This window comes from Malus sylvestris, chromosome 15, assembly GCF_916048215.2.
Source record: "Malus sylvestris chromosome 15, drMalSylv7.2, whole genome shotgun sequence".
Lineage (NCBI taxonomy): Eukaryota > Viridiplantae > Streptophyta > Magnoliopsida > Rosales > Rosaceae > Malus > Malus sylvestris.
In genome coordinates, this window is record NC_062274.1 from 43,455,010 (window position 1) to 43,477,655 (window position 22,646).

The window sequence follows — 22,646 nt, forward strand, 5'->3', positions numbered from 1 at the left end:
AATGAAAATAAAGTTATTCCCCAATCGACTATCATTGCCTAAGTGTCAAACATTTACAAATCCATTTCTCATTCCTAAAATGGCCACAGACTACTGAAACAGAAAAAAAAATTGGATGCATTTTTAACAGTTTTCTTATACCTAGCTAATCTGAATAATATACGAGTTGATTAGTAAAACGCATCTAGTTCTAGTGTTCATGTCATTTATGAAAAATAAAACACGAAAACTGACACATCCTCAACATAGTCTCTACAGACAAGAATTACTAACAAAATCAATAAAAATGCAAAAAAATTTCCCTCCACATCAGTCCTACGTGCAATAAACCTACAGATCATGACAACCCGTGAAAATTTCACAAGACAAATAAAGACTTAATAAAGACTAGTAGTAACAACAATATTAAGCATGGACACATGAGTCACATGACATGATATAAAGAAATATAAAATAAAAGTGACATTAGTGTTGTATCATCAAAATCTAACTGTGAACATGCCTGATGGTTGACCGCACTGGCACTCCAAATATGCAGGGTGAACCTGTTCCCACGCTATTGAAACTAAAGCACTTCCCGGCTGAAGCTGCTGATGCCCCAGTCCCACTATTTTTTTTATCTTCAACCACATCATCCTCGTCATCATCTTCACAACCATTGTTGTCGTCGCGGCCACCATCACCAACATCATTATCATCATCATTCCCATTATGATTCTCGTTCTCATTCATGTTCTCGTTCTCATTCCCATTCCCATTCCCATAGCAAGCAAATGGGGAAATCAAAATCTCATCATCAAGCGGTATAAGCTGCAAAGTGAGCCTGCCATTTGACCTATGAGCCCTGAAGTACTCATGATGCCTAACCTTCTCCTCCGTGAGAATCAATCTCCCATCATCTGTGCAATGCCTCTTCAACACCCAAGGCATACGAGAGGGCAAGTTCTCAGTGCGTGCCAACAAAGGTATAGGAGGTGGAAACTCCTTATTCTTCAATGCCCATTTTTGCTCCCTCCTACTCCTTACCCTCTGACCAAAATTACCATCATGCCCATCACCACCACTACCGGTCACCTTCGGTAGCAGTTGATGATCCTCACCGTCCTTAAGCACGTCAGTCGAGCTCTCCATTCCAATGTAATCTCCACTCAAAAGAGAAGAGGAAGTTGGGGATAGCAAGTCGGAGAGCGTCATGGAGCAAGTTTTATGAGATGGGTTTTTTTTGGGGTCTAGGATTAAGGCCTTGAAACCAAATCCTAGGCGGGTTGGAGTTTGGTTTTGGCATGGGCGAGGCTCATTGGGGATCTGCATGGTGTTATTATACAAGTGCATTATGTGAGACAGATACGGACAGTGTGGCAGAGCCCTCTCAGGCTGATTTGTTTAAATGATGGTTTGGAAATTACAGAGATGTGTATATTGGATAGAGAGAGCCAGCTAATATTTGTGACATAAATATTTGGGTTTATTCAGGAAGCAAAATCTGATAAAATTGATGTGTTGCACTGTGACTTGCCTGGACAATTTCAGAACAAGAAACCAAAAGAAAATTTGTTAAGCCTGCATGTGTAAATATTTGGTAAATATTGCTAATAAGTAATAGCTGAAATAAGTAAAACCTAGAAATGATACAACAAAATAGAGGGTTGTCAAGAAAATTTTAAAAATTGTATTGTATTGTATGAAGAAAAAAAAATTAATTGCCAAACTGTGAATTTGAACAAGGCACATTCGAATTTTGCTATTTATAGACCGAGTATTTAATTATTTTTTGAAAGTTCAATGCATAACACGTCAGATTGTTAATCTAATATTATACATTCAAATTCATCAAAAATGCATGCCATGTTAGATTGTTTATCAGACTGTAGATTCAAATTCATTTGAAATTCAATGCATGACACGTTAGATTGTTAATCTAAACCGTACATTCAAAATTTATTTAAACATTCATATTCATTTGAAATTCAATGTATAACACATCATATTCTTCGTCTAAAATGTACAATCAGATTCATTTGAACATTCATTGACAATTAATATTACACGTTTTATTCTTAGTCTTCACTGCTCTTTTTACTCAAAAATAATAATAACTTTGAATTTAGTCTTACACATGGTCTGTGGATTGCAACACGTGCAATTTTGATGGCATATATGGATATATGTATGTATGAGTAATGCTAAGTAGACTAAATTTGTAAATTAAATGATGTGTCACCAATAAGAAATAAACACGTTAATCAACACTTAAGTATCCCTAGCATAATCCATGTCATTTAGTTTACAAAATTTAGTTTACAATTTTGGTCTTCCTAGCATTAGCGTGCTTATTTTCTATTGGTGACATATTATTTGGTTTGCAAAGTTGGTTTAAAATTTTGGTCTTCCTAACATTATCTTGATTGAAATTACCTAATCATGTCATGGCTCATGATCAACGGCCCAAAATGCATGACTGTATGCCATCCAACGACAAGCGTATTCTATAAAATTAGAAAACAAAACACTAAATTGGTTGTTCAAAAAAAATAAATAAATAAATTGGGAGGGAGTAGAATTCGCTCCCCCCCCCCTATTTCCATCCTCTTCTTTTTCCTCCTCTCACATATTGCTTTTTTTTGTCTTCTTTTGGCTATTAAAAATTAACACAAAACGTTGAAGTGACTTAACCGTAATCATTGAAAGATGAGGAGAGAGAAGGGAAGAGAAACTAAGAGGATAGAGAATCCTACTCGAATTGGTAGAAGCAAAAAACACAAAAGGAAACGTATTTGCGTCCGAAGAACTCGAGAGAGAAATTATGCAGGTAAACAAATCAGCATGCAAACCTGCAAAGCATCCCTACTTTCTGTTTTTTAATTTTATTGTTTGCTTCAACCATAATTTGCAAATCATTAAACATAATAAATAAATAAACTAATATCATATTAAATGTGAGACCATGATTTTGTGATGGAGGTGATGAATTTTGACAATTTTGTTTGTATTACCGATTAGCAACTAAAGGAGATGGTAATAATATTAAGATGAAATAATGTCACTTTTAAACATTAAGAAGCAGATATTAATTCCAGGAAAAAAAAACACACTGAATTCAGGCAATGTGAAAGAATAAAAAAATGACCCAGAAAAGGAAATTAACCCAACAGATAAAGCCGATATTAAAAAGATTAATTACAAGGAAATCGATTAGAGAGCTGCCAATTCAACGAATTCATATCCAAATGCACATCTATAAGCTGAATGAAAAGTTAATGTTGGCATGAACAAAGAACAAAACATTCAAGAATAAGCACACAATGCAACTAAAAAAAAAAAAAAAGAATTCGGAGTTAACAATTTTGATAAATCAAGAGTTCGATTCCTTCGTATCACATTAAAGGATAAACATATAACTGTAGAAAAATGATTCTCAATTAATGATGACGATAAGTCAAGAGCTCGATTCCATCTAATCATAAGAGAATGATAACGAATACGAAAAACTTACAGGATGAAAGAGGATTAACGAAAAACTTACAGGATGAAAGAGGATTAAGGTGTAGATGATAAGTAGGGTTGTTGTTTGTGTAGTCACAACAGGGATGTTGATAGAGGTGGTGGAGAAGACGAGGGTACGAAGCCACACAACTCATAATGATCAAAGAAAGAGAGAGTGGCCCTGTCACCAAGAGAAATTCTTTTGTTTGTGTAATAGAGACTTTTACTTAAATTTGGGATTCAAAAAACACAAAAACAAATAAAAGTGCCGTTGTTTTTGGCTGTCTTTTTAAATGTAACGGGAGTGTGTGTCTGTTAGCCTTGTCTATCCTGTCCGTCTGTGAGATGGAGGATTTGTGTGATGAGTTATAAAAATAGGCAAGTGTGTTCTAGGGATTAGCGTGATAACCGAGTATGACTCGGCGCAGTACTTGAGATGTCCAGACATTTTGGGAATTTTATTCCACACAAGTTTATATGCTTTTTTTGTTCAACTTATTATGCCCTATCGGCTTTAGAGTTTTAAAACGAGATTTTTTTAGTATGCATCCATGTATAGTACACATTGATAGTTTTATTGGTTCGAATTTTTACCGTATATTTAATCATTCATTGATCCGTTACATGTAATACATTGAAACCATAGTGGAAGTTTTGGATTTTAACATTAAAAATATTTCTAGAATTTACTAAAATGTTCCCAAAACTCATCTGTCTATGAAAAAATTGGCATTGGCAGCACCAATGTATTTTATGTGAACATGCCAAATTCGGAGATAATTATGACTTCAATATTCTTGGTTTTTCGACTAATTTTTATGTGTTGAGGATTAAATTTCAATTTCCATAAAACAAACAACAACAAAACCTTTTCCCACTAAGTGAGATCGGCTATATGAATCCTAGAACGCCATTGCGTTCAGTTCTGTGTCATATCCTCCGTTAGATCCAAGTACTCTAAGTCTTTTCTTAGAGTCTCTTCTAAAGTTTTCCTAGGTTTTCCTCTACCCCTTCGGCCCTGAACCTTTGTCATGTAGTCGCATCTTCTAACCAGAGCGTCAATAGGCCTTCTTTGCACATGTCCAAACCACCGTAACCGATTTTCTCTCATCTTTCCTTCAATTTCGGCTACTCCTACTTTACCTCAAATATCCTCATTCATAATCTTATCCTTTCTCGTGTATTGGTTCTAGGGTTCAACTATTGTGTAGGTTAGATGTTGCTGGGCACACCATGAATTTAAGTTGTAGATGGCTGGGGTACGTCTTTTTTAGATTTTAGATATAGAACTGAAACAATATGAAGGAGATTGGCATTTAGATAACGTGATAAATCTAAGGAAAAGCCAAATTTTCCTTTTTCTAAAAAGAGATGACAAAAAGAAATTTAAACATGATGGTATTGTCTCTCTTTTCTTATAAGATGAATGCTAAGAAGGCTATTTCAAAAGTGAAAATCTATAAAAATTTTGTCATTTTGTGTTTTTGCACAATTTTTTATAATATTAGCATGAAAATTATCTATCTGTATAATAAATAGACACAAATCTTAAAATTTAAATAAATCTACATAGGGTCAACATTTGAAGATAGTGAGCAATAATGCACCCTAAACTGTGAGGTAGCAAGTCCCGTTAGCAGTAATATTTTTATAAACAATTAAACATGATGACATATTGATAAATTAACTTTATCATATGATTTTGGTTGCCATCTACACTCAAATTAATGCAAGGGAGGATTGAGGAATTTGGTCTAAGGCGGGCAAGGTTAAAAAAAAGTTATTTTAGACAATGTTGAGACTCAAAAACAATCATATCCAAGTCCAATCAAGTCTCAAAGCCTAATTGTCATACAAGCTTCAAATCAAGTCTAAACATATGCAAATGTGCAAAATCGAAAAAGAAAGATATTCACTATCATGCCATGCTGTAGTAATTAAACCAGACATTTTAAAAAATCATGTCAAGCCCATGCAAATCCATGCATATTTATCATGCCACGCTTTATCACGCTAACTACTATTCACGCTAAAGTAAACCCAACTCACATGCACGGGGCTGGCCAAGTGAATTATGGTGTGAATGGTTAAGGAAGTTTGTTAGGCCTACGAGGAGTCAACATTATGGAAGACTTTGGCTACTTGTGCCTAAAGATCCAAGCCCATAATCTTTGAAGTCCACATGGGTGAGTTTGCGAGAGAACAAACTTAGTTTCCTTCTTTCCCTAGGAAGCCAACCAATCCAGTTAGGAAGAAACCAAACCCTAAGCCTTAAGTTCACGTGAAAGCCTAGCAAAGCATGCATTTAATGAAGAGAGAGGATAGCTTTCCCTTCCTAGTTCACGCAGAAGAACGATGTATGAAAGTCGGGAGATGCTTGTGGAAACTGACCCATGAAAGCAGTGTTTTGGGAAGGAGGCGCAGCGCAGTCTTCACAAGCGCAGCAGCACTCATTTGCATTATATCAATACGGAAGGTCATAGTTATGTCAAGAGAAAGAGGAAGGAAGACCTAGCCATAATTAGAGATTCCATAGGAAGTCTAGAAAAGCACCATTTACCTACAAAAAGGGAGAACTAAATACAAAAACAAGGAACAACAAAGAGTGAGAGAAAGAAGAGAACATATAACGTTAGAGGGAGATTTAAGTTTGTACTACACCACACTAGGGAAATCACTCTCTAATTGCAAACAGTCTTGGACCTTCGAGAAAACCATCTCCCTGCAACCTTAGGGCGCGTTTGTTACACTAGACTATTTCGGATTGGACTAACTTCAGGGACAAAACTTAACTGGCTTGACTTAGACTAAGCAAGATAAGTACAATGAAATGTTTGATGCAATGTTAGACTAAACTACAGACTAAATTTTTTTAAGATTCTTGATTTTTTTTTATTTTGAATTCACTTTTAAATTATAAAAATAAAATAAATATTATATTTATAAAAATATCTTCTGCATTAGCTTTTTTTATAATATCTTCTGCAGAACCCTACTATTTTATGGAAGGAGCTTCCCCTTTCTCTCTCACAACCGCTTCCTGTCACATCCTGACCCAGGCCCCCACCACATCCCGGGCTCAACTCTGTCATAACACAATATTGTCTGCTTTTGGCCCCGACCACACCCTCAAGGTTTTATTTCTGGGAACTCACACGAGAACTTCCCAATGGGTCACCCATCATGGGATTGCACTCTCGCAAACTCGCTTAACTTCGGAGTTCTGATGGAACCCGAAACCAGTAAGCTCCTAAAAGACCTCGTGCTAGGTATAGATGGGAATATACATATAAGGCTTACATGATCCATTCCCCTGGGCGATGTGGGATCTAACAATCCACCCCTCTTCAGGGCCCGACGTCTTAGTTAACACACTTCCGGCTAGGGATTGGCTCTGATACCAAATTGTCACATCTCGACCCGGGTCCCCATCACACCCTAGGCTCAACTCCGCCGTAGCACGATATTGTCCGCTTTGGGCCCCGACCACACCCTCAGGGTTTTGTTTCTGGGAACTCACACGAGAACTTCCCAGTAGGTCACCCATCTTGTGATTACTCTTTTGTGAACTCGCTTAACTTCGGAGTTTCGATGGAACCCGAAGCCAGTGAACTCCCAAAAAGCCTTGTGCTAGGTAAAGATGGGAATATACATATAAGGCTTACGGGATCCACTTCCCTGGGCGATGTGGGATCTAACATTTCCCCTTTCCTCTTTCTCACAACTTTGCAGACGACGCACCTCTCCCTCTTCACTTTCTCTCACATCTTCACTTCCTCTTTCTCCCTCTTAATGTAGAGGTATCAATGCTCATCCCACTTTTCGTCGACAAAAATTCCCCCTCTCACAACTAAGCAAAATGAACAAATCAACAAATCCTATGGCGCAATTTGGATTTTGGTGGTACTTGAACAACTAATGTGTAGCTGATGGAACGATAGATGCACAACGATTTTGTAATTGTTTTTATTTTTTGTTTCGAATTCTTGGTTGGATTTTTTTAAAATGGGTTTCAAACTACGTTATCTGGTTTTGAAAATGGTTGACCAAGTGAGGAAGAAGAAGATGGGACGGGCAAAGCGAGGAGAGACGAAGCGAAGCTCATTGGTCTTAACAGTCCACCCAAAATTGGGGGGTCTCACTAAGACCCTTTAGCGAACCCATTAGTCCATGCGAGTCCCACTTTGTCCCATTAAAGTTGGTCCCTGCTGGAACCAAACACAAGCTTACACAAAAACTTAATCTAGTATAGTCTAGTGAAACCTAGAGAGGGCAAACAAAAACACCTTTAGGGTTTTCCCTAACCTTCCCTCAACCCTTTCTATTAACAGAAGCCCTTTTAGAACCTTAGAAAACCCAGTTTACCCAACCTAGAACCCCAGGCAAACATGCAAACTCTCTATCTCCCATGCCAAAACTGATAAGCTTCTAACTGCCACACCATGCCTCACTTAAGCAAGTCATTATTTGCTTAATTGTGTTGTCTTTGAGTTATTGATCTAACCAGGATATTTCCTTAGACGTGCTAATTCTTTCGAGATACTCTGGGACTTAGTATGAAAGCGAACCAAGGGAGGCAAAAGAATACTAGCAAAGCCCAAGTTTATCTCGACCTAAAAATCACCCAAAAGACAACAAAAACCTTTAATATTAAACAACACTATTATCATTCATGAATTTGAATAAAACACATTACATTTACAAGCTACAACTATTCATAACGAGATTTCATACCATGAAAACATCACATTAAGATTTATTTATCAATATGAGCATAACAATTTCTTCTCAATTTAAACAATTAAGATGTCACTCAAATATTGATCTCTCATTCTATTACAAAGTCAATTTTGATAGCTTGATTGTGGCGCTGGAAGATTGAAAAGAAGTTTGAGATAGTAAAATTTGAGTAAAGTGCGTGAATTGTGTTTGAAATGGAAGATAAAAGCCAAAAATGTCTGCTAGTTTCAGGTACAAAAGGGATCTGCAATCCGTAAATCATTTGTTACTTCTAGATGCCAAAAAATCATCGTCTTTCCCTAAACTTTTGTACAAACAGATTGAATATTTGGAAATGATGATGATTTGTTATTTCTTGATGCCAACAAAGGCCCAAAGGGCCAACCCAGAAGCCGGATTCAGCCTCAAAAGCAAGATCCAGACTCCACCATTAGACCTAACGAGCCCAAGGTAGGACCAAGATGTAATGGACTTAGACGGAATTAGGCTTTGCCGTCAGGGACAAAATCGGAAATTTAATATTTGGGCCATTTTAATTAGACTAGTTTAGTATTGGGTTTTGTCCTAACCATTAAATAAAGTTAGTACATGATTTTTGGTTAACATTTAAAATTTTCAAATCTTTTTCATTAGCTTTCCTTTAGTTAAATCTAACCCTTACTTTTTGTGTTTTGATGTGGAGGAGAGCACTCATGGCCAACTATTGTCGCACTTACGGGTCTACTTGAGGCATAAATGTTCACCCACGACCCATCCCCATGCACTGTTTTGCACATAAACCACCATATTGATGATGTATCCCACCGTATTCTGTATAATAACTATACACTATCTATACCAATATGGTAAAAATACGTTCCCCAAATACTATGTACACCGTGCGCACAACCCAAGTGCACGGGTGAGCAAACCTCCTGCTTGGGATTGCTTTTGGAACGACTAAAAATGTTCTTTGATAATAAAAAAAAACGTTTGTATTTGGCATAAACACTTGCTAATAAAAATGATTTCTGAAAAAAATCCAGTAAAATGCTTCTTCAAGAGTAATCGCCTGAATCTTAATCAATAGATTCAATAGCACTTATGAACAAAAATGGTTTCTAAAGAAGCAAGATCCCACACCAAACTGAAACCTATCTTGTTATCCAGCATTTCATACTATGCTATTTTTTGCTTAACTACTTAGCGTAAGCATTTCAGTTCAAGGTCCGAAGCAAAAACCCCGAATGGGATATCTAATGTAACAAAATTAACTTTAATGAGTCTCAAGAAGCCATGTATCAAGTCACAACGAAGATCACCTTACACATATAGTAGAACCTAATCATTCGGAAACTTAGCAACACGACAACATTGTCAAAGAAAATCGAGAATTTCATTCAGAGAAAAGAAAGGGCAAGTCTCAAAACAAAACACTACACTCAACATAGAGGTATCATCCTACTCTCCTTCACTGACCACCAGGCAGCGTCTTGATAATATCCGAATCACCTGAAGATTATACCAAATGATAAAGTTAGCCAAATCAGTTTTTCACAGGTCGGCAAACAAATCGCTTAGAATGATATGAAAACTATGAAGTACCTGCATCAATGATGCTAAGGCAAGACACCCAGAAGTACTTTCCACATGCTGTACCGAGCTCAACATTGTCTGAAAATAGAACAAATGGTAAGCCAGATGAAAGGATGCAAGTATAGTAGGCAAACTAATTCTCATTTTATTAAAATAAAATGAATAAAAGCATAAGACTCAGCATTCTGCAGCATATATGATCATACTTATGTTATACATGGGAGCATGAAGAAAGACCCGAAATACTAATCAGTAAAGGGCATTCCTATTCCATACAGGATACAGCACTAGACGATAAATAAAAGGCATTTTATGCATGCTAGAATATCAAACATAATGAGAGTAGTGTAACCTAAGAGTAACTCAACTAGACTAAGTAACAACATTTTACCACAACAAACCAATATTTCAGGGAAGGAAGACATATGTTCCTAAATCACGCAAACACAGAACAAGATGTGAATGGAGGAACTGATGAATACCCACAAAGAAGTATACCGTCCAGTGAAAATCCAAGAGCCAATAGGGTAAGGTAAGATGACCAAGGCAATCATGCACCATGGACTAATCGACACAGTGAGATAAGTTGCAACATCTAACAGCCAAGACATATCCCATTAATCTAAACCTTCTGTGTACCAGCAATCAAAGTTTCAACGAGAGCCGGTGACACCAGAACCATCTCGATTCGTAATCAAGAGACAATAAGTAGACAAGTGAGAACAAGAATCATATTCTATAATGTTTATCCATATTCTCTTTCTATCGTCAAAGTCAGCAATTGCTGAGATTGTCCTTCATTCTTCAATCAGTGTACCCTCATTTTCCATCACTAATGAATCAACCACCTTATTACACACCTTGAATATATCACAATTTTAACATCTACTTTCGCTTCTTCAACACTTTCTAGTCGAGAAACAGCCACTTACTCTCACATAAACCCATCTCAGACTAACACAAACAATAACATACAACAAAAACAAATAAAAAACCAAATGAATAAACAAAAAATAAATCCAAATATTACTTCAAATATATGATAAATCTGATAAAAATAAAATCTCATATAAACCTTCAATAAATCACTTACTTCCATTGTAGTGGTGAACCCCAACCTTGGCAAGCATAGCATAGTACTCGATCTCTGACTTCCGCAGAGGTGGGCAATTGTTGGAAATGATAATTAGCTTCCCTGCAATTTTCCAAAAAATAAAAACAAAATCCCAAATCGCAAAACTTGAAATTGAACACAAATCGAATCACAACAATTTAGCAAATAATCAAAAGGATTAGAGATTTCAAGAGATAAGAAATGTGCCTTTGGAGTTGCGAAGGGAATCGATGACGGTCTTGTAGCCAAGAGTGTACTTGCCACTCTTCATGACGAGAGCGAGCCTGGTGTTGATGCTCTCATGGGTCTTCTTCGTCTTCTTCGGGGCCACCATTTTCGACGATTGAAGGTTCTTCGCTGCTGCTCGAAGGCTTTTTCTCTCTTTCTCTCGCTCTCTGCGACCGAAGGTGAACAGGCTTGAAAAAGTGGGGAAGGGATGGTTGCTAGGGTTTAGTATATGATGCCAATGATAGATGGGCTTGCACGTGCCAGTCGCGTGAGTTGCCCAGGTAAATTAGGGTTTCGGTTTTTTCATAATTACATTTTGCACCCTTGTGTTTAGCATACGTGACAGTTTGGTCCTTCCTACACGTTCACATATATAATATGGCAAGTTCATTGTAAGACTTAACCTACTCTCTCACCCTCTTAGTGTAGAGATTATCGTTTATTCAAAAAAAATATATCATTTTTGAATTTCAGAATTTTAGGGTCATGATATCGAATTGAAGAGAAGGATTCTTGTGTAAAGAGGAAGTGACTTGCTATATTGTAGCATTGGTTTGGTTGATATATTTGTAAGGTTAAAGTGGGCATGATGGTGGCTGGGTTTCCTATTCAGCATGGCAGCATCATCTATTCTTGCACACTTGACACAATTGAACTACTAAGGTAGAAATTTTAATTATATTGCCATGGTGGTGGCTGAGAGTAGGAACTCTTAAGATTGTGAGGGGTGGTTGTAGGTGTTGTTTATTTTATTTTATTTTTTAATTTTAATTATGAATGTATTCATAAGATTGTGGGGTGAAAAAAGAAAGTACATATGAAATTTAAAAAATGTGGAGAGCATTTACAAGATTGTGGGGTGTTAATAAAACAATTGGTGCATATTATGCGCTGATTTTTTGCTTGCACGTACAAACAGTTGTTGTTGCGTAAATTTACATTCATCATTTGATAACAAATAAGAACTTTCTTTTGAAGAAACTGTTATTCTCAATGCATCCCGCTCCGACTACATCACCTGCTCTGTCACCTCATAAAACCCTTATCCTTTGCCTCTCAATCACCCTCTCATCTTCAGAATCATCAAGTACTTGAATAAAGTCCATACCTTTTCCTCTCTCGTCTATCTGATCTCTCTCTTTCTCTTTCTCTGTTTCAAACACTTTCACCTCAACAGGCTTTGTTGGAATCAAATTCGCGCATCGTTGTCCCTGGAAGAGTGTTTGATCGGTCATCATAAGAAAGAGCAAACAAATCATGAAATCCCTAAAGTACCGATGTGGTACCAGCCAAAGGTTCTCCAATGGTCAAGTTATTTAGGGTTTATAGAACTCAAATAGTAGGCAAGAGAGCTAGGAGCAATATGAATGCATGTATCCAATATCAGAATACCTTTTGTTGATGCACAAAACCGGAGGTCTTGGAACAACGTAAATCCGACCGTGAATCTGCATGAAATGTAAATAACACAAGATGTATCGTGGTTCACCCCAAGGTTTGGGCTACGTCCACACTTATTATGTATTTATCTGAGGGAGAGAGAGCTATAAGAGTGAGAGCTTTGAGAGGGGTGAGGAGCCTTAAGAATTGGCCTCCCCTAATTGTGAAGGTGATGGGTCCTTTTATAGAATAATGACACCTCACTTATTACATATTTGCCCCTTCCTTTATCACATAATTACATTTAAGTCCCCCGAGTATTTGTACGAGATCTAAATACGAAGCCCTAAATATGGTATAAACAGTAGTCCCCCAAGTCTTCAATCAAGAGAGTCTTTTGGCTGAAGACTTGAAATTCAGTCTATGTGTGGGCCGAAGTAACTAGATGTTGTCTTGAACTGATGCTCGATATGAGGCGGTGCTCAATTTGAAATGATGCTCAACTAGAAGTAGCACATGTTGCGAAGCTGCTCGGCTCGTGACTTATGTTGCCTTGGTTAGCTCAGCTTGTGGTGTTGAAGGTGAGGGAGTCCCTTTTATAGAATAAGGGCTCGCTCCTCAATACATGAATAATGGGCTAAAGTTGATGTTCTCTAATGATGGTGAGGGAGTCCCTTTTATAGAATAAGGGCTTGCTCCTCAATACATAAATGATGGGCTAGAGTTGATGCTCGCAGCGATGCGGTTGCTCAGTAGGAGGCGATGCTCTCTAATGATGGTGAGGGAGTCCCTTTTATAGAATAAAGGCTCGCTCCTCAATACATAAGTGATGGGTTATGAGTGATGCTCGCGACAATGCGGTTGCTCAGCTGGCAGAGATGCTCTTTAATGGAGGTGAGGGTGTCCCTTTTATAAAATAAGGGATTGCTCCTCAGTACATGAATAATGGGTGCTCTCTAATGAAAGTGAGGGAGTCCTTTTTATAGAATAAGGGCTCACTCCTTAATACATAAATAATGGGCTAAGTCCCCCAAGTATTTTTTATGAAGCCTCGTTGAGGCCCAATATATGGTACATAATGTAGTCTCCCAAGTCTTCGGTCAATAAAGTCTGTTGGCTGGAGACTTCAAATTGAATCCATGTATGGGCCAAAGTGGCGATTGTTTGGATGCGGTATTTGTATACCCTGCATTGAAGCTTTGTAAGTAAAGCTTTGTAAGTGAAGCTTTGAAGCTGAAGCTCTGTAAATGAAGCTTTTGAAGCTAGAGCTTTGTAAATGATGCTTTTGAAGCTAGAGCTCTGTAAATAAGGCTTTGAAGCTAGAGCTTTTGTAAATGAAGCTTTTGAAACTGATTGACATGAGTGATGCTCATGAATGTTTATGTTGATTAACATGAGTGATGCTCATGGATGTTGTCATGAGTGATGCTCATGAATGTTAACATGAGTGATGCTCATAGATGTTGACATGAATAATGGTCATGAATGTTTATGTATGATTGTCATGAGTGATGCTCATGAATGTTTATGTATAAATGACATGAGTAATGCTCATGTATAATTTAGAGTACTGGGCGTACTTTTGATCACTTGGTTGGTGGCATGAATGAGAGTACGGGTTGTACCTTTCATCACCTGGTTGGTGGCATGAATGGCTAGTTGCCAAATGATATTAGAGTATAAATTGTACATTTTATCACCTGGTTAGTGGTAATAGCGACAGGTTGCCGAATAATTTTGGAGTACTGGGCGTACTTTTGATCACCTGGTTGGTGGTGATAGTGGCAGGTTGCCGAACAATTTTGGAGTACTGGGCGTACTTTTGATCACCTGGTTGGTGCTATTTTGGGCTTATGGGCCTTCGCTTTCCACACAACATTCCAGCCCATTTATTTTAGACTTTTCTGTTTTTTTTTTGTTTTTTTTATTACCTTCTGATGGGGTTTATACAGATATCTCCAAAAGATAAGAAAAATAAATTACATGTTTTCAGCATGTTGATGGGCATCTTCTGGTCCAACAGAAAGTGGAGACAGGGAACCTTGGTGGGCATCTTCTTATCTTTCATCATGTTATCCCGTGGGATAGTGGAGCATCTTCTTTTCGGCTTTTCCTTTTCTGCTTTCTTTTGCTTTTACTTTCTCTTTTCTGCTTTTGTTTCTTTTGATTTCCTGCTTTGCTTTTGCTTTTGGCAGATGGCAGGAATAATAATAGGCTAAGTATTGAAAAAGCTTATCTTCTTTGTGAACGTTTTTCCAGATAGTGGGATGGTGGACTCTTTGTGGCTGCTCATCTTCGCACCAAACATCCTGAAAATATATACAAGTTGCAGAATTTATACCTAAGATGGGCCCACCATCACCGACATCCCTATATTCATTCTTCTCATTGCTTGCGCTGCCCTTGGTTTTTGATAGACGGATCGAGAGGACCGTCGACGCAACATACAGCAGCAGCGATGGGGGAGAAGAAGCAGCACCAGTTGATGCAGAACCTATTCGATGATCAATATACTCCTCGTGACCAGCGAGGTTGATTTTCTCCTTGTGACGGTAGTGACACCATGCAAGCTCCGAGTCCTGAAGATACTAGCAAGAACATAGTGAAGATCATATTCCAGTCCAACTGGCTGAAAAAAGAGACCCCAATCTGCAAAATTGACCGCATCTTTAAAGTCCACAACGCCCAAGATACCATCACCAAATTCGAAGAGTATAGAGACTCCATCAAAGCAAAATCCACCAAGCTCCCCAAGAAACACCCCTGCTGCATCGCTGACGACAACGAGCTCCTCCGTTTCCACTGCACCACATTTGCCTGCTCCCTTGGCCTCAATGGCTCCTCCAACCTTTGCAACTCAATCCCACACTGCAATGTTTGCAGCATTATAAAAAAAAAACACAATCCCACGCTGAGGCAGATTCACACAAAAAACCAAAAATTAAGCAACACGACTAGCAGAGCTGGTTTATTTGGTTTCGTTGACCTTTAATTTGGGATTTAAAGAGGACGGCCATGAGGGAGGCGACTCACGCGTATTTCGGTAAGCTACGAGCAGCGTCGTTGTTGGAGATCGGCGAAGGTGTTGAAGAAGTTCCAGAAGGAGGTGTCGTCAATGACGGCGTGGTTGACAGAGCATCTAATGAAAACGGCGTCACTAAGGTCGGTGACCTGGACAGCCAGGATTGCGTTGTGGTGGCCGGAGTAGCTGAGTATCATCTTGAGGTTGCTGTCGCCGTCCACGGCGAGCCTAGATCGCTGTCGCCTCGAATATATCTTCGAGACCCACTACATCCTTCTCGATCTTGTCACAGGGTACAGTGTAGGGCGAAGAAATCAAACTTGTCGGTGTGGGTAATGGCGGTGGCCATGTCATTTTTCTGGAGAGCTCGACGTTTGCTCTCCTCCGTTTGGTGCTATGAGCGGATGGTGAGCTCGGGGATGAAGAAGTCGCATGCCTCGCATGCCTTGGTGAAGAGGACGGGGGCCTCAACGGAGATCATATGGACGTCCTCGTCGGCATTCATGATCTTTTTTATGCGGGCGAATGAAAGCTGGTGATGGTGATTTTTGTCATGTGGGAAGTGTGGGAATAGCAGCTACCAACATGATTCAATACACTTTTTTCTTCCCCATATTGATCCCGATCTCAGAAAATTTGGGGGAGAGAGAGAACTAGAGTCTGTGTGTGTTCTGGGTTTTGGGATTGAGAAATTTGGATCTGTGGTTTTTTTTTTTGGTTTGGTGTTTCTGCAGATTCATGGTGGAGGTGAAAAACAAAAGAGAATCGACATAGTTTTTTTTGTGTCGTTTCCCACAAACGGCGCCAAATGTTGATTGTCATATCCCAGCCCGGGTCCACCACATCCCGGGCCCGTTCCACCATCGTAACACGATATTGTCAGCTTTGGGCTTACCATTCCCTCACGGTTTTGTTGTTGGGAACTCACGAGCAACTTCCTAGTGGGTCACCCATCTTGGAGTGCTCTGGCCTCTTCTCGCTTAACTTCAGAGTTCCTATGGAACCCGAAGCCAGTGAGCTCCCAAAAGGCCTCGTGCTAGGTAGGGATGAGAATATACATTTAAGGATCACTCACTCCCCTGGGCGATGTGTGATGTTACATTGATGCATAAAACCGGAGGTCTTGGAACAACGTAAATCCGACCGTGAATCTGCATGAAATGTAAATAACACAAGATGTATCGTGGTTCACCCCAAGGTTTGGGCTACGTCCACACTGATTATGTATTTATCTGAGGGAGAGAAAGCTCTGAGACTGAGAGCTTTGAGAGGGGTGAGGAGCCTTAGGAATTGGTCTCCCCTAATTGTGAGGGTGATGGGTCCTTTTATAGAATAAGGACTCCTCACTTATTACATATTTGCCTCTTCCTTTATCACATAATTACATTTAAGTCCCCCGAGTATTTGTACGATATCTAAATACGAGGCCCTAAATATGGTATAAACACCTTTGATGAACCCTAGAATGGTGTATTTATGTTAGTCGAGAGAAAGACCTTTTAGGATAGTGAATTTGTCATAAACTATACTATTTCATTTTAGGATTGTGATTAGTTGTGGCTCAAGTCAATCTCTAGAGGAGTCACCAAAGATATAAGAAACTAATCTGATCCCCAGTCGGATCAGGCTTTCGTTTCTTGCGAAACAAGTAGGTCATTCTTGACAAGGCATGTGGGCCATGCCTACCATTTATGGGTCTAACAGAGTGTGGTGGCATGGTGGATTTGTTTATGCAGCACAACCCCGATTAAAGCTGTCTAGTCCATGACCAATCTATGGAGGCGCATATCATTATGCATCAATCTAGTCGGTGAGATTTATGATCCCACAAATTAACCATACTTTTCGAAGGAATGTTGTTCAAAATTGTTGATCCACGTGCAAATGTTGCCTTGTAAACTATGTTTGATTGAGGAGTCGTTTCGAATTCTAGCATGATTGCATCAAAAGATATGCATGTTGGTGCAAATTAATTGCAGACAATCATATCGATTACATTAGCTATCACAAGGTGTGTGTGCGAATGTCAAGGGTTGCTTTTTGCTGTTCCAATATGAGGCAATTGTTCCATGACACAAATCTCGAGGCATATCATTTCAGAATATGCCTCTTCACTCAGTTTCGTTTCTTCACTTTCATAAATTTTCTGTGTTTTATGCAAAAAACAAAAAAAGAAAAAGTCTTGTGATTTCAAAATTCAAAAGCACAAACCTAGACCTTCATTTTTTTGAATCTTTGAAAATATGTCTTCCTCCAACGATGCCCAAGTTTCCTAATCCAACCCACAACCTTGTATGAGCCTCCATTAGTAGAAGAGTGCGAGGTTTTTTCCTAAAAGAGAATGCATCTCTTGAATGGCTGCAGCTAGAAAGCCGGAAAGAACATTCTGGTAGGTCTTCCTGTCTCTTCTTTTCCAAACCGTTTATGTACTTGGATTCACCCATGGTATCTAGATCATGAGTTGAAATTTCTTCTTTCAGACTTCTTAGACGAGGTTTTCGTATGCTGTAAGATTATGTTGTGAAATCTTACACCTTCATCATTTCAGATCATTACCAATTTTGAGTACCTAAATGAGTGGTATGGCGTAGGGTTGGGGATCCATGAGTTTCTTGTCCTACATACCATTCAGACTAATGCCAAAGGAATATACTTCTTCTAGGCTCGGACTAGTCTTAGTTGGGATGTTTACATCACCAACTTGCAGGAGACTTGAAGAATATGTATCTAGAGTGCGTGTCCCTTATGTTCTGGTTGTGGATTCGGAAATGGACAACGATATCACCAAAGTTGATCCTTGCAGGCCACACTTGATCAACTGGCATTTAAGATGATCCTAAAGAAGCATAAGTATTGGATACGGTTGTTTAGTCCAAAGCGGGATGAGGACAATGACAAGTCCACCAATATCCTTCATTGCTCACTTAATCTGATCTAGATTGATGCAGGCAAGGCTAGGAAATGGACGCAGACTCTAGATAAGCCAAAAAGGACCGGGAAATCCAAGAAGTTTGAGGAGATAATATAGAGAAAGAAGAAGGCCATTAAGGATAGATCTTCTAAAGTGACCAAAATAAGAGCAACAAAGTCTGGATGAGTAAAAGGGAGTGAGATGATTGATCTTGAAGAATATAAGAGAGAGAGAGAGAGAGAGAGATGAGAAATGATGTGCTAAGGTGGAGGCATAAAAATATATTGAAAAACAGAAAACCATCTTGTTGGTCTAGGACTCTGCTGAAAAAGCAAAAGAGACACAAGAATCAGACTAAACCACCATTGTGGTGGTGCCGTAACAGTTGCAGCATTTAGCTAGGCTGCTATCGAGGGCGAAAAATTCTTCTAAAGTATTGATAAGGACTTGGACGATTGAAGTTGTCTTGGCAAAGCCACAAGTTGCTTCTACCCTATTAGTGGATGTTCCAATGGAGGGATTGATGCACCAAGAGTTTGCTCTTGCTAGAGCAACAAGTCTTACTTTAGGAGCAAGTTCTTCAGCTGGTGTTGCTTCGACAACTTATTATTCTAATAAGGCCTATATGGGAGCAGCAATCTTTACCTTACGAAACTCGAGGTTTGGAGAATGGACTTTTCTTAAGCCATAGTTCACCTAGGCATTTCTTTGGCTAATATGGAGAACGCATTAATGAATGAGATGTTGATCTAGACTTCATATCAACATCGATATGTTGTAAGTATCCTTCAACACTTTGTGAAATTTCTGAGATTTGTTAGTCTTCATTCCTCTGTGATAACTTGCTCATTTGGTTATTCCCATATGTGCACTGAGTTGTCATACTAGGCCAAATGGAGAAGATAAGGAGAATGGAGCAAGCTTGAAGAAGGATGGCACATCCTGAGGAGTCATTGTGAAAATGATGCCAATGCCTTCAAGGAGAAAGATGTAGAGTTGGAAAAGGCAATAGCATAACGGAACAATGCGGAGAGCGGTTAAGAGATTGTGCAAAATGGCTATCTCAGCAAGTTCTTGATCCAGAGGCAAAGTACCAGATACTCAAGAAAGAGTTTAAGGTTTGCCAAAAGTCTTCTAAAGTAAAGACGTCATCCTTAGAAAAGTCTTTGCGTGAGACAGCAAAAAGCAGCAAGTTTGACCAATGACCTTCAATCGGTTATGAGAGACGTGAATAACTTGTCCAAGTCGTCATCAAATACGGATCAACTTGCTACTCTGCGAAGTAAAGCAAAAGGAATATGAGCATTCCATTTTTGTCTGACATATCAGGATGAGAGTGAGGCAGATGTGAGAGAGGCGTGGACATCTTTCGAGGAGAAAGGAACGCCCAAGTACAAGTAGGGTTATGAGGCAGATGATGCCCCTGATGCTAATCCAAATTAGGGCGATGACCATGAGGCTATACTGTCAAGAGAGGCAAATGATGCCCTTGATGTTGATGATGTTCATTCCGAAACCTCCATTGTTCATTTTGATAGTGATGATGTCAATTTAATCCAATCCAAGTCAAGTAAAGAAGTTATAATGTTCACCAGTAACGGTGTTTAAGTTTGAGTTCTGCTAAGCGCATCCCTTTGTCTTATTTCTCCACACACTTTGAACTCATAATTTTATTGCCAAATTTATCCTTGTGTAAAATGACCTTCAAAGACCTAAAGACAAACCAATCATGTCTTGCCACATAATTACTAGTTATATAATTGAAAGTTTTAAAACCTAAAATATCAAAAATAAGAAAAAAGGAAAAAAAATAAAAATAAAAATCCCTACCCAATTAGAACCCCGATAATACCCTCAACCTCCTTCCCTCATGGCAGTGTCACCTGTCTCTCTTAGTACCCTCCATCGCCTCTACAACAATCAACCCAATAAAATCCCATTTCCTTGGATAATCCATTATTAGGGTCTAAAGATTCAATCTTTTTCCTCCAAGTTATTTAAAATCTTGCCAAGTACAAGTATTCACATACATATCATATGGATGTTACTTGAGCTAGTGGCTGGCAAAAACCAACCAAGAAGGGAGATACTTAGGAATAGACTAGTTTAGGGTTTAGGGGACTCATTGATACCGGAGCAGTTTTGGGGATGTGGTGGTGTTGATAGGAGCATATATATGCGACTTTGTTAGCTTATTTCTTTGCATTTACTTAGTTAGTTTCTATTTCTTATAGTGATTTAAGCTATTTTTGTGTGTTTCTAGGTCCAATTGGCAAAGGTGACAAAAAAGGGCAAAATGGAGCAATTTGGAGCAGTTTTGGACTTGGATTGGATAACATGCATATGGAGCATAATGGATGGACATTTTTGGTGACAAATGATGCTACAAATCTGGAAGAATTAAATTAAGACTTGGAAGACAAGGAATCAGCTGAAAACAAGGAAACCTTATCCAATCGTATCTTATCCAACCTTATCCAAACTAATCTTATCTTATCCTATCATAATCCTATCTTACCTTATCTCCAGCTGAAAGGGGGAGTCCGTGTTATGTTTTAACAATGCATATCTGATTCTTGAAGTCCTCAAATCATGCAAACAATTTAATCCATTTTCTTCTAGAATTGTGTCGTGCCCTATCCTTGTCCACCAAGGATTGGTGCCGTGAGTTTCCCTATATACACACACATTGTGCTGCAGCTTTGAGGAGGGGATTTTTCAGAGAAAGTTTAGAGAGAAAATACATCAGTGTGCACAGGTTTCTGAGAAATTTAGAGACTTGTGTCGTGCTTGCGAGAAAGGAATGAGAGAAAGAGTTTTGAGCCGTGCTGCATCGGAGGATTGTGCAATCTGCCATTGGATTGCTGGAGCGTCTTGGGTTCTTTCTATCCTTAGTTATAGTTTCGATGTTTATTTTAGATTGCTTTTCAACTATGACAAACATGTGTAACTAAATTTCTTTTTAGCTAAAGGTGAATTCGAAGCTATGATCTTATGTTTTATATAAATTGATTACATCCAGTTATTATTTCGTAGACCATGAATGTGATTTACTTATCTGTTTTATAGAGAACTTATTATGTATGTTGATTAAGGACACGTACTTAGTTTGCATGTAGGGATTTGATGCTAGAATATAAGGGAATTTCACCTAATCATTATGAACTTATATTTGCAAGTAGTAAAAGCCACTAGTCATGATTGAGTTAAGTAAATTCCTTGAGGATTATCATGTAGTTCATAGTTACGAATGCTTTGTCAATGCTTATGATTTTCACATAACTTAATGATCTTTGATATGTATCTCTATCATGTTGTTCATAGTTAGGGAACTTGAGAAGAATAATTTGGTTTCGTCACTGAGTCCAATTCAATGAACTTAGGAAAATATGAGAGTTAATTAGTGCTGGTCACAATTAATTTGGGGCATTGTCATTCGTGGTTTATAGAAATAATAACCGGAAATCAATTTGTATGCATATGTTTCATGTGTGAAGAAGAATCCTCTAGCTAGCCTTTCACCCAATTTTCGTCCAAACCTACTTTGTTTCTGCAATTTACTTATTTTAAGTCAAAATTTCGTCCAAAAACCTCCCCTCTTAGTGTTTTGTGTTAGTTTTGTCTAGTTTGCAGTTTTTAAGTCTAATTTGAGTTAATTAGCATCCCTCATAATCCTCTGCCTAGAACGATCGCTACTTACTCATACTACAATCATCTAAATTATAGGGTTTAATTTGTGTGTTAGTTTATACCACATTAAATTTTGGCGCCGTTGCCGGGGATTAGCAAAATTGATAATCTTCCCTTTGCTTATGTTTTTATTTTTCTTGTGTTTTTTATTTTGTTTTGTTTTGTTTTCTTTGTTTTAGGTGCTAGTTTATGACTAGAAGTTCTCAACCAGTTCGTAGGCATATATTAGAGTTTGACGACGATTTTGAACGAACTTTGAGAAGGAAGAGGAAGCAACTAGAACCTAATCCACCTAGTTCTAGTTCTGAATCTGAATTTGAAGAAGAGGAAGAGGAAGAGGAATAGGAACAAGACATAGTTATAGACAATCGAACAATTAAGGAATTTTCAGCCTCGGGATTGGACAATGTCATCCATCTTTGCATTCAATACCCTATAGTAGCTCAAGGCAAGACCGATGAGTTTGAATTGACGTTCAGTTTGCTGCATCACATTCCCAAATA

General features: G+C 38.4%; 2 protein-coding genes across 5 annotated transcripts; both read right to left on the bottom strand.

Moving 5' to 3' along the window:
- Positions 1 to 356: 356 nt before the first annotated feature.
- LOC126602081 (uncharacterized) lies at positions 357 to 3,781 on the bottom strand. Of its 4 annotated transcripts, XM_050268897.1 has the most exons (3): positions 3,524 to 3,781; positions 2,416 to 2,486; positions 357 to 1,516 (listed from the first exon to the last, which is right to left on the bottom strand). In XM_050268897.1, exon 3 carries the CDS (start codon positions 1,330 to 1,332, stop codon positions 487 to 489), a length of 846 nt encoding a protein of 281 aa, XP_050124854.1. In that variant the 5' UTR covers positions 1,333 to 1,516; positions 2,416 to 2,486; positions 3,524 to 3,781; the 3' UTR covers positions 357 to 486. The 4 variants fall into 4 exon arrangements, with proteins under 4 accessions (XP_050124854.1, XP_050124851.1, XP_050124852.1 ...); XM_050268894.1 differs by lacking the exon at positions 2,416 to 2,486; XM_050268895.1 differs by lacking the exon at positions 2,416 to 2,486 and having other exon boundaries at positions 357 to 1,560.
- A 5,678-nt stretch (positions 3,782 to 9,459) lies between these two features.
- Positions 9,460 to 11,350, bottom strand: LOC126605668 (60S ribosomal protein L30-like). Its single transcript, XM_050273086.1, has 4 exons — positions 11,120 to 11,350; positions 10,892 to 10,993; positions 9,808 to 9,876; positions 9,460 to 9,714 (listed from the first exon to the last, which is right to left on the bottom strand). The coding sequence occupies exons 1-4, from the start codon at positions 11,244 to 11,246 to the stop codon at positions 9,674 to 9,676; spliced, it is 339 nt and encodes a 112-aa protein (XP_050129043.1). The 5' UTR covers positions 11,247 to 11,350; the 3' UTR covers positions 9,460 to 9,673.
- Positions 11,351 to 22,646: the final 11,296 nt, after the last annotated feature.

Excerpts from the sequence above, each read along its gene's own strand:
- LOC126602081 (XM_050268894.1), bottom strand. The coding sequence starts at position 1,332 with ATGCACTTGTATAATAACACCATGCAGATCCCCAATGAGCCTCGCCCA.
- LOC126605668 (XM_050273086.1), bottom strand. The coding sequence starts at position 11,246 with ATGGTGGCCCCGAAGAAGACGAAGAAGACCCATGAGAGCATCAACACC. Across the intron at positions 10,994-11,119 it reads TTCCCTTCGCAACTCCAAAG|GGAAGCTAATTATCATTTCC; the intron begins GCACATTTCTTA and ends GGAAAATTGCAG. Across the intron at positions 9,877-10,891 it reads GGTTCACCACTACAATGGAA|ACAATGTTGAGCTCGGTACA; the intron begins GTAAGTGATTTA and ends TTCTATTTTCAG.